General features: G+C 39.9%; 1 protein-coding gene across 8 annotated transcripts; it reads right to left on the minus strand.

The window, feature by feature from the left end:
* Window positions 1-262: 262 nt before the first annotated feature.
* Window positions 263-6,398, minus strand: si:ch211-215c18.3. Of its 8 annotated transcripts, none has more exons than XM_041052283.1 (6): window positions 5,652-6,398; window positions 4,833-4,907; window positions 4,371-4,516; window positions 3,806-3,927; window positions 2,173-2,520; window positions 263-2,083 (listed from the first exon to the last, which is right to left on the minus strand). In XM_041052283.1, the coding sequence occupies exons 4-6, from the start codon at window positions 3,873-3,875 to the stop codon at window positions 1,977-1,979; spliced, it is 525 nt and encodes a 174-aa protein (XP_040908217.1). In that variant the 5' UTR covers window positions 3,876-3,927; window positions 4,371-4,516; window positions 4,833-4,907; window positions 5,652-6,398; the 3' UTR covers window positions 263-1,976. The 8 variants fall into 8 exon arrangements, with proteins under 8 accessions (XP_040908217.1, XP_040908221.1, XP_040908223.1 ...); XM_041052287.1 differs by having other exon boundaries at window positions 6,269-6,395; XM_041052289.1 differs by lacking the exon at window positions 4,833-4,907 and having other exon boundaries at window positions 5,652-5,719; window positions 6,269-6,395.
* Window positions 6,399-12,192: the final 5,794 nt, after the last annotated feature.

Below are 12,192 nucleotides of genomic sequence, written 5' to 3' on the forward strand. Positions count from 1 at the left end.
CTGTGAGACTGGATTCTATCCCAGCATGCACTGGAAGAAGGATGCACCCTGGACAATTTGCCACTCTCTGTATTTTGGCAGCATTATCAACAGAGGGATAATGGTGATGTGGATATTCAAGTGATTCTTTTCCTATTCCAGCCTTTTTAACGCTGCTGCTCACATGTGAATATAGCCTATTTTATTTATATAAAATATTCTTATGTGTTTTCATTATCTTGAACAGTAACAAGAGAAAATACAGGAAACTTTTACTGTGCATAACCTTTATTTGTTACTATAGATTTGCTATAGCATTTAGTACTCATTTGGTAATAGAGTAAAATAAATCAAATGAGCAAAAAATTGTCTATTTGAAAAATATAAGGACATCTTTATTACAAGTACTACTGTGCAAATAATACTGAGCAGTGTAGCTTCAGAAGATGATGGAAACATAAAAAGAAATGCACTGTGGACACAATTATAATTATAAATGTGACATTAAAATAAAAAAAATAAAATAGCATCAAGGTTGGATTAAGGAAGCAGCATAAAGAGAGCCTACATGTGTGTTCAGATAGCGTGAAAGGCATGTAGACTGCAACATATTAAAATGGAAGCAGCTTTGAAAAAACACATGAAGCTACAATATTTTTTCATACTACACACATACTGTGTACATTAACACATGCGCACTTGTACAGAAGAGCCTTGCCTAACTTTAACACGCCAGGACTATTGTAGTGAATGTTAGCTATGCAAAAAATGTATGACCATTAGTTATTACCTGAACTGCATATGAAATGGGTAGGTAATTCCGCTGCAGTATCGCACTGACAAAAAACAACAACCCTTCAGCCCATTAAACAAAGCACAAAGCACTGAGTGAAACATTGTGCACTGACATTAGAGTCTAGTTCAGATGGCCTTCAAGGAAGGAATAATCATCTCAGTCATTTTGAGGATTTGTCTTACTGCTGTCCAAGGGGGAAAAAATGGTTCTATTTCAGTTGCTGTTTTATAACCAAGTGGACCTCACATGGGCATCCAGTGTACAGAAAACATCCTAATTCTTTTTTTGGGGGGGGGGGCGGGGTACTGAAGGTGTCTGAGCTTACCATTGCTAGCAGGACAGGCAGTGTTTGAGCAGTTATTCATTACTAGCCATAACATCCAACTGAAAACATATCTACAGCGCTGTAAGTATAGTTGAGCAAAGTGGTGAGAATTTAACATAATGTAACAAAACTCAAATTAAAGTAAGAGAGAGAAGTGACAGACAATAAAAACTGCAATGTTTTCAAAATCAATCAAAGAGCTCTCTTCTTTTTCACATACAACTGTATGTTGCAGGAGCACCAGATCTAAGTGTTGAGGGAAGATCTCCACTTTTATATACAGTTTAATCAAACCTATTTGCTTTCATAGCAGCAATAGGTTGCAATATAAATCTATAAGAAGCATCTGTTTTTCTTAAAAAAAAAATATACAAAACCACAAAATTAATATTTATTTGGCCATAAATGAAACGATAGTTTGAGTGCAGATAGGCCCCAGTGAATCTTATTTACAAGGGAGACCTGATCGAGAACAACAGTTCAAAAAACTGTCTGTAATCTGCTCTTTTTCACTAGCCATTATAATAGAAAATGAAAACGTTTGCATTTGCCTACGCTGCCCTTAATTTGATATCGCCATGATTTCTTCCTCCTTTTGGTAGCACTGGGAAACAGTGGTGTTCAAGGTACAGTGGTGGGAATGAGGTCTGTCACATTTCAAAGATACATGTTTAAATGTGTTGTTCAGTGCTCAATGAGAGGTTGATTTTATTCGATCTGATTTATTTAGTGGTGTTTTCATGGCTTCCAATCTCTGCCTAAAACAATAGAAAACAAAATCACCCCACACGGTTTCACACGCCACCCCTCAAACCAGTGTGAGTCAGAAATCACGTAAAAATGTCCACTGAGTTATTACCCTGTGAAAGTAAGAGTTCATGGACTCAGAAGACCCACTGCCACAGGAAGTGACATCACCAGTGATAAAAGCCAGGGTGCAGATTTGAACATAACACTGATTGCAGAGCAGATTGGCAGGATCCCTGCAATAGAGCAGAATGCAAGTTTAGATCTTGTTTCTGCTGGTGCTCAGAGGGAACAAAGAGCCACAGGACAGGTAAAGTCTACTCACTGTGATGCACAGCCATGCTGTTCTCTTTCCAGGTGCCGCCCTGGTAAACTCTGCAGGTGTAGGTGTAAGGCTTCTCATCAGCCAGCGGGGCCCAGGTGAGGCGGCACAGAGAGGGAGTGACCAGGCTGACATTGCTCCTCCTGCGGTCCTCAGTGGACACGTAGATGACGGCGTTGGGGTAGGTGGTACCCACCAGTCTGCTGTCCTGCCGGTACTCACAGTAGGGGCCAGGGACCTGGTAGGTGGGAGGAAACTCACAGTCCACCCTGACGTTTCTCTCCAGGTAAGTTAGACATGGAAACATCTGAGGCCCACGTGGAGCGAACAGAAAGGTGGTCACTGGGTTCACTGAAAGAGGGAAACAGGATGTGAATCGCTTTTACAGTATGCTTATAAAATAACAGTTACAACAAAAATATATTGTGTTAGTTTTTTTTATTTTACACTGTGAAATGAAAGCAGCAACACACACAGGAAATCCTGGAAAAAAATGTTTTGCTTCAGTCCATAAGAGAACTGTAATAGGGGTGAAGATTCAATGACCTGAAACACAAAGCCAGAGCTACACAATGACTTGACATGGGTGAACACAAGTCATTGAATAAAATGTGTAAAACATGTAAACATTGATGATTATATGTGAACCAACAATTTGTGAATTCATTGAAGCAGTTCTTATAACTCTGCTGTTCTTTTACCTGCCCAGCCTGCCTAACTAGCTAGGCCAGTTTGTGAGCTTAGACTATTACTCAGCATCAAAGTGAAGAGTCAGTGTTAACTGTGAGAGTTTGCTCTTGTTGGCTTGAGCGACCAGTTATTCAGCCGAAATAGAAAAGTGACGTTACGAAATAAAAACAGACTTTGAATTTAAAAATTAATTTATTGTAAAATGAAAATGAATTGACAAAAGAAAATAAAAATGATGAAATAACAAATTATTTGAGTAAATGATTTTCTGTTTTCTAAACAGTATGTTATTTAATTTCTTTGCTGACTTTTTTATTTTAAAATGATATTTTTCTCATGATCAATGAGATGATGCCAAAAAACAAGCAAAAATGAAATAAAATAAAAAGAAAGAAAGAAAGAAAAGAAAATCCATTTATATCAACTGTAACTCAATATGTTTAGAAGATGAACACGATAAAAGGCCAAGTGGGTTATGGCACTGTAAGAGCTTTTGGGATGATGTAACCTACAGCTGTTCATCATTTTAACCCCTTCACATCTTCCACTCAGTTCAGTGTAAAATTTTAACATAGGTAGAAAACAACTAACATCCTTCTGTAATAAATCCAATATCTTTAAACTTCTACAATTAGATGACATGAACCTAATGAAACTTTACTACTCTCTGTGGTGAAACTGGGAAATGACACCTTTGCTGCAGTATTATCGAATTTTTATGGAGGAGTGAGCAAACTGGACTTGATCTCAGATTGAAGTTTTATTCACAGGACAGATAGGCTATTTTATTACGTTTAATAAATGTCTTTTTGAAGTAACCACCCATAGTTGCTTTTGAAAATCAAGCTTGTAACAACAACCTCAAATTGCATCCATATGGTTCTTCAGTAAATCTAACATGCAAGTCTGAGAATAAATAATTACAAGAATACACAATCACACATACTGTGAGTTTGATGCGTTATCACGATCCTGCCAAAGAGGAGACAGGCTGTGGCGAACAGGTGCAGCTCCATGGACACTGGTATCTGTCTGATCAGATCGATAGCCTTCACGCCGCGTTATCACCTGGCGGAGTTCAACATGGGACAGCATGTGAAAGTTGAACATGAAGCTCCCAGAATACCAGCAGTGATTACAACAGAACACAAGATGCTTATAATCTATGGAGACACAACCTACATGCACAAACTGCACCACAAATTTGGCTCCTGTATCCACTAGCGCATTTAAAAACAGGCCTGGATGTACTGTACTCCCTGCAGCCCAGATGCAGATAGGACTACGCCCTTGCAGAGCCTTTGCACTGCAGCAAACTGCCGAGCTTCCTTCACTGTATATGCGCACAGTTCGTCCTTACTGCAGGTGAAAGACCCGGACAGCCATGCATCTTTCTGACACACGCAGAACCGATCTGAAAACGTTGGATCTTCTATACTGACGCATCTAAGCGTTCATTTTATTATCCTCATCATTTTTTTCTAGCCCGCAGATGAGAGAGCCGGTCTTACCTGATGCTGGGTCCCTGTCTCGAGGCTGAGCTGTGCCTGTGTGCAGAGCAGCATCAGCTTCAGCAGCGCAGCGCTGACTGTTTGACTAGGAGACAGTTATTGCTCTGTACGGTTTCGCTCAAACACAGGGACTGAGGGCGGTTATCCTTAAAAAAAAAAAAAAACTAAACAAAACATAAAAATAAAATAATAAAAATACTCTGTTCACAGTTTAGGGATCCAAAAGCAGTGGAATGTAGATAATAAACTCATTTCAGTTTCCTTCCATTTATCAGATAATCAGATCAAGTTTCTACTCTGAACTCAGATTTCATGTTCATCACCACCTCATGTGTCAAACTTAATGAGAAGGCTGTAAAGTGTTTGCATTGTACTTCCTATAGGGAAGTGGAACTTTTGAACTGTATTGAGGTGCAGATGTCTTTTTGTTTTTTATACACAATGACAAGCAGCTTTTCCTACCACCACCATTCTCATCCAGATATGGAGGGACTGTTATCTTGGTGCAATGGAAGAGTTCCCTCTGCAGGACAAAAACTGGAAGCACCACGACCAGAAATGACAAAGCAATCAATGTTTTGGTGGCATCTGGTGTACGTGGACGTATCATATAATAAATCATATAATAAACTTAAAATGTTATGACAATAATTTGAGGAATATTTCTGCTGTGAGAGCAATTATAGGTCACCCCTGCAGTGTATTAGCTAAAAAAAAAAATAAAAAAAAAGAAGTACGTCAATTACACCTTTATATTCAGAATTAATTTTAGGAGATTTTTAAAATATTGACATTAACATACAGTATCATTTAAACAGCCATTTATTAATGGTACAGCTCAGTGTCTCAGTGTGTATGTACGGAGGTATCACTGTGGTTGAAGAAGAGATAGGCTCCAAGGATGTTGTTTTTTAGAGTGGTTCAGAGTATGTAGGTGTTCCGATTAAAGACCATGCCAGACGTCAGTCTATTTATTTCTGTGCTTCCTTTAATGTGTGTTTAACACACACACACACAGTAGTTTTAATTTTTAAATAGTATGTGCATAGTATGTGTGAGCATATGTAGCTAACTTTGGTACACTCTACTGACTGTATATCATTATATTGTTTTTGTTTTTTTGCAAATATAGTATTCATGTTAAAATCACAGTTCCACTTGCGTCTGTAGTGCGATCGGGTAAAAGGCCTCTCCAAACCAAGCTCCCGGGCTGAATTTCAACCCCAGCCCGCCCCTGGTCACGGCAGAGTGGGCTTTGAGTGCAAATTTACATATCCTTACCCTGTTCTCCGCATTATCCTGTCCTCTCTTGCATTTGTCTTTCGTGGACGACCAGCCTTCTTGGGGGACTTGAATGAGTTTGTGATGTTGTAAAGATAAAATATTATAGAAATCACAGATTTGGAATGACCAACTGGCTGAAAGGGTCATCCCCTGGGCCTTCATCTGGACAACCTGCTGTTGGAGGGTTTCAGTCACTTTTGAACGGCTCACCATCTTGCAAAATCAGTGAAAACTAGAAAGTTAGGCTGCCAGTTAAATAGGGTTTGTCAAATAATTAACGAGATTAGCACCAGGTACAAGATTAACACCAATAACTATCTGAAAGTGTTTTTTAATTTTGATCAGTGTTCTTTTTCAAATATCTCATTAAAGTTTTTTATACTGTGTTTCAGAATATATGTAACTCATGAAATATGTTTTAAAAAGCTGCTATTTTATTCCTGTTTGGATAATTTCAAATAGGACTAAGCAGTGACCTAGGAATTTAGGAAATTGTGGGTTGTTCTCTAATTTTGATCGCCTGTATAGCCTCTTACGGCTCACAGGCGAATTTAGCCGTTAGCAACAGGCTACTAAAAAATGAAAATGACTCCTGATGTGAACATTACACCCACCTTTAAGCAGGTACGCACTAGGCGACACACAGTGGAAGTTAACGAGCAACACCGCCAACTTATAACAGCCGCACAGGCAAAGGAAAAATAACTAGTGCCTGGATTTCGCCGTACATCCGCGATCGAGGTGCATTCACGGTCAGTCGGTAAATTATAACTTCAGGTGCATTCAATGAAAATGGGAACGGTAAGAGAACTAACAAAGTACAAATACAAAAACTGTATGTAAATGAGCTTTCTAACAGTGGTGCTGAATGACAGAGACACAACGGTGTGCTGTGTGTCATGCATTGGAAATATACAAACACAGGTGTGTTTTGGTGGCGTTACTGAATGAAAACTGTAAAATTATAACCGTACACGGTGTACTTGCTCATTGTGCTGTGGTGATCTAAATATGACAAATATTTTGCCGCAGATACATAAAAACCTACACAGTGTCTAATGATGACCACGCATTCATACACACAACAGGTGTATGCCAGTAAATAAAGTAAACACACAAACCCGGTTTGCTTTTGTAACATGAAACCACACAATTTTTTATGGACCTTAAGGCAAAAATACTGGAAAAGTGTACAAACAATGGCTTTAAAAAGCATCCACTTCATACTTATTCTTGCTGCAGTTTGACAGTATAATGGTAACATAGTAGTTGTAGTATATTGTATGTCACTGAAAAAGAATAGGTGATGGCTCTGTGTTTCATCTGCAGTGCATCAGCAGCAGCATCCAGCAGAGGAGAGGCTGGGATCACACCAGAATCTCTAATGAATACTTTTGGCAGGAATCACTACACCTGCTCTCTCTGCTTCTGATAGCAAAAAGGGAGGAGTTGAACTGGCTTGTTAATACAGTAAATAAACTACAGTATGTAAAGTGGCAGATTTCAGATTCCTCTGATTTCATTGTTTGTGGGGGTTTGTGCCTTTCAGAGACCTCAGCAAACACTTTTGTCAGTGTCCCGGGAGACTGCTTCGCTATGGCAGTTGTTCAGCAGCTGTCTAGGAAGGACCTTGACAAAATGGATGAGCTGTGTGAGGAGGATACAGAGGATACAGTCGGTCTAGCTCATTGGGTTTAAAAAGAAGAAATTCTAGCTATTCAATGTCATATTGTTTTCCATTGCCATAGAAGTTCACATTTAGAGCATTTTTTTTATGATTTATTTATTCAACTGTGCTACTGACCATTAACAGACTGGCAGCAGTGGCTGTATATATCTTTGTTGAGTTTTCAACTTATTACTTAAAAAACGTAAAGTCAATATTGCGCAGTTCCCCCTCAGGCTGCCAAAACAGCTCTGACCCATTGAGGCATGGACTTCACAAGACATCTGAGGGTGTCCTAGGGTACTGGGCACCAAGGGCTTAGCGTCAAATCCTTTAAGTGCTATAAATTGCAAGGTGGAGCCTCCATGGATTGGACTTGTTTTTCCAGCAGATGCCACAGATGCCCAGTCAGATTGAGATCTGGGGAGTCTGGAGGCCAAGGCAACACCTTGGACTCTTTGTTGTGTTCTTCAAGCCATTCTCAGACAAAGAGGGCACTGCCACCAAGAAATACTGTTGCCATGAAGGGGTGTGCTTGGTCTGCAAGAATGTTTAGGTAGTTGGTACTCTCTGCCCTCTGCCAGCAAGTCTTCTTCCCATAGTGCATCCTGCTCCCATCTCTTCCCCAGGTGAACAACACACACAGACCCCAGCTGTCCACATGATGCAAAAGAAAACGGGATTCATCAGGCCAGGCCACCTTCCTCCATTGCTCCATAGCCCAGTTCTGATGCAGCCCCAGGGGGAGAAGAGAGCCGTCTCTGACCAGAGAGGCGGCGCTTTATAGTTTGAGAGCACCAGACCCAGGTGATGACAGACTCAACCCCCGAAATATGTCAATTTTCAAAATGCGCTGTGGTGTTGTGTGGCATGATAATGATAATACAACTTCCAAGTCAGTTACTAGTCACAGTGAGTTGTTAAGTTTGACTTGTGGGTTACCAGACAGGGAAAAAGCTTCCCCTCCCATATCAGCCAATGTTCACGATTTATCCACTCTGAAGATTTTTGTAAAGAACGCCATCTAAGTGCAGGTAGAAAGCAAAGAGAAAAAGATGCTTTTTTTCAAAGTTAGCCTAATGTGAACATACTCCAGATTAATCCTGGCATCGACGTAGACCTCTCAATGGTCTAATTTTGGCACTTACTGCTTCTGTGTAATATTAATATAGCTGTTTGTCTGTAAGCAGAATACTCAAACACGTATTGTATGGATGCATGTCTGCATGTTTGTATCTAAAATAAGAACTGATGTTGGTAAAAGTATCTGCGTCTACGTCTCAGCTAATCAAACCCTCATCACAACATTTCCCTTTTCTTTCTCATTCAACAGCCTGAATTTTTGATACGGGACCAGAGGTGTATTGACATGTGATCCTCTGTCCTCTGGTAAAAAAAAAAAAAAAAATCAATAAAAATCCTTATACAATACTGAGAAATGTCCCCAAAGTCCAGTGGAGCAGCATTTTTCTCCCCCTCCCCTCTCTCTTTCTCTCTCTCTGTCCCACTCCCTCTCTCCTATGTTTCTTCTACAAGCCGACCTCTACTGTATCTACCCCTGGCATCACACTGCAGAGCACTGAGGAAAGCTCAAACTGCATCAGACAAGGTGAGAATGATTCATATACTGTTATATGCTGAATCAGAGCTGGGATAAAATATTGAACTGTGTTGCACAGAGTGGTATTGTTTCTTTCTTTTGTTCAGAAGGAAATCTTTGATTAAGCAATGGAGCCAGCACTAAAGCAAATATGTGAATGAAGGCGAGAGCAGGGTTGCATCAAGCAAACAAAATGTTGCTGAACTGCTTCATGTATTTTCTTAATGTCTTGAATGCAAATAGGCATAGAATCAACCCAAGTTCTCGAGAGACGTTAAGGACAGAAATGCGTCAGCGTTGGCAATTCACCAGTGAAGTTTGCAGTTCATGTCTTTGCAGCATAAACAGTGAGGCTGTATTGTACTCGGTTGTTCAGTATCATGGTACAGTGGCTTTTCTACAGTAACCTCTGTGGGTTTGCATAAGTGCTGCAGAAGTGTGGTATTCATGTCTCTGAAATCTGATCTTACTGGTTACAGCATAGTCAGCTTTATTTGCTTGGAGCGTCGATGATGTAAAATAAAATAAAGAAGCTAGTTGTTTGGTTCTGTTGTGTAGCAACTGCCTTGTGTGACTTTGCTCTGATTCTGTTCCTTAATGTCTATTTTTTTTTTTTTCAGGAAAGTTGGAAGGATGTTTCTCCTTGCCACAATTTTACTCTTTGGTAAGATCATATATGGTTGACATTATGTTATATTTTTCTCATATTTGTATGTTTTTTCCCCTTTCATTTTGAAAGTTTTTCTTTTCTGAGTGAGTTTCTGGCACTGATGACGTGTTTTTGATGGATCTGATCATCTCTTTGTGTTATACTGTGCATAGGCTTTACATCAGCCCAGAAGGTGATTCAGTTGACCTACTGCTCAATAGAAGAGCACCACCTCAGGATGGATTGTAAATATGCGCTTCCCGCTGAGTCACCAGAAGCATTTTGCAAGTACACACAGGGTGAGAGACTCCTTGACACCACCGACCCAGATGAGGAGCAGCATGCCCCCTTCAAGAACCGCGCCAAAGTTCGCATCTTTCCGGGCAACAACTGTCGCCTGCTGTTTAAAAACCTGCCCAACGGCAAGTCCAACTTCACCTGCAACATCAAACAGGCCGACTCAGCCACAGCATTCAAAACCTCAGTGGTTGAGAAAAGTAAGCTACGTGCGCTCATGGACATTGTTTACCACAGCTATGCACATCCTGTTATTTTACGCGCAAAAAAGAAACCATTTGGGTGGCTGCCAAACAAAACGCCGCCCCCCACCCACTCATCTGAACTTGTATTATTTTTTCTTATTGCAGAGCTCCTCCTCCCCTGCTCAGCGTGGAGTGTCCTGTTACAAAGCTGCAGCGGTCTGCTGCTGACCTTGATGACACTTCCCATGCTGCTGGAAATTCACTGGCTGTGAACATGGCGCCAAACTGCCGCATACATTAACACTGCACCCATAATCATCTGGTGACTGCTACTGGCCTTCTCACAAGTTGTGTGTATGCACAAAGTGCAATGAGTTGAACTGAATGTATGTACAACATATGCTGCATTTTGGTATGTCGCAGGCCTGCATACTCAGCATCATGCACTCAATACCAAGCACATATACTACTGCAAACACTTTATATCCTACAGTACTCTCACATATACTCAGATGTTGAAATGTACAGTACCAATCTGTTGGATCCAGATGAATTTCTAACAGAGTGATGAGCAAAAAGCATGAATGTGCTAAAACTGAAAGTCTGTATTCTGTAATATTTAGATGTCTATATTCAATAACTCCAGTGATTTGATTTTATTTGATGTAATGAAAGATATTGAGCTTTAGCCTCCAGTCTTAATAACAAGGTAGGAAAAAACAATGAGGGCTGCAAATAGGAGGGACTTTAAAAAGAGATGAAAACTGCTTTTACTAAACTAAATAGCAATTTAAAATTTCCCAACTCACAGGTGAAACAGCATTGCACTCCACAATGCAACATTCATCGCTCTTTAAGGTAAGCAATCTATTTAGCCTGACTGAAATCTGTCCCCTGTGTCTCTTCTTGGCTGCCAAACGATGAGGGGAGACAAAGGCGACCTTGTGCCACACAGGTCCTCTAGTTGAAGATTGTGCTGTATTTGTCGATAAGAACTGGGCAGGGCTGTTTAATCTAAAGATAAGGAGAGAAACAAAAACTTTAAAACTGTTTTTGACTGATTAATGATGCATGCACAAGCAATAAAATCTATATTCTGTTGTGAGGAGACAGTGCATAAAATTTTGCAATGATTGTGACAAAGATAACTGAAACACAAACTCAGAGTTATTTTGCCTTTCACTTGTGCCTGAGACACGTGATCCATGTTCAGCCGAAGCCCATAAATATACAGTGTGTCTCTGAGGGCTATACGTCACATCCACATTAATGGTCCTATTTATAAATTTACATTGAATATGCTTTTTATGGTGCAATGTTTTCTCTGATATTGTAATGGATTTTTACTCATGTATATAGATGAGTAGGTGGTGTGTAGCCAAAGCACAAACATTTAAATGCACTGAAATGCTCTGCTGTACTCTGTACTGTATAATGACAATAAACTGAACTGAAATTTAAAGGCATCAACATACAACGACAGTTCACTGAGACAAACCAACCAAAGCGAAATGTTAGAATGAGTGTTGATGAACTGTACTGGAAAATGCCAAAAAGAGGAAGGAACTTATTGCAGGGTTTATAGTCATGAAGAAACAGCTTTGAAAATGTGGTAGTGTCTGGATGTGTGTGTTGTAGGATTATGAATTCCCTTAATGGAAAATACCATATAAATAAATAAATATAAACATCAAAAGTTTATGTCCACATACCTTCAGCCACATGGTGTAACTGTACACCTACAGACAAAGTTAAAAGCTGTACAGTGAAAAATGTTTATCTTGCTGAGGAGAGAGCAGCATAACGACTACCAAAGTAAAAGTTCCCTTTTGGCTTATTTTGCAAGTCCTTACACAGCTGAGTCATCAAACCATGCACACTGATTTAGGAGAACTTGTGTAATTGGTCAGTTAGACCAGAAAAGAAAGCAAGATTGTGGTGAGTATAATGCAGTTGTTAATTTAGCTCAGGTTAGTGTGTCCTGCTCTGCTGGTCCTGATGTGACCGAGCTGAGATGACTTGTTTGCTTAGCGAGCAGGATAAAAATCTAACTTGGACAATACTTTTTCTTTTGGTTATCAAATGAAAGCTTGGCTCCAGCCAAGCTTAACTGTCAAGCTAAGAATGCTAAAGTATAAAAT

The sequence above is a fragment of the Toxotes jaculatrix genome, chromosome 12, assembly GCF_017976425.1.
Source record: "Toxotes jaculatrix isolate fToxJac2 chromosome 12, fToxJac2.pri, whole genome shotgun sequence".
NCBI classification, from domain to species: Eukaryota; Metazoa; Chordata; class Actinopteri; family Toxotidae; genus Toxotes; species Toxotes jaculatrix.

Bases quoted from the DNA above. Each gene is read 5' to 3' on its own strand.
- si:ch211-215c18.3 (XM_041052283.1), bottom strand. From the start codon at position 3,875: ATGGAGCTGCACCTGTTCGCCACAGCCTGTCTCCTCTTTGGCAGGATC. The intron at 2,521-3,805 runs GTATGTGTGATT...TCCCTCTTTCAG, and splicing joins GATAACGCATCAAACTCACA to TGAACCCAGTGACCACCTTT. The intron at 2,084-2,172 runs GTGAGTAGACTT...GCTCTATTGCAG, and splicing joins CAGCATGGCTGTGCATCACA to GGATCCTGCCAATCTGCTCT.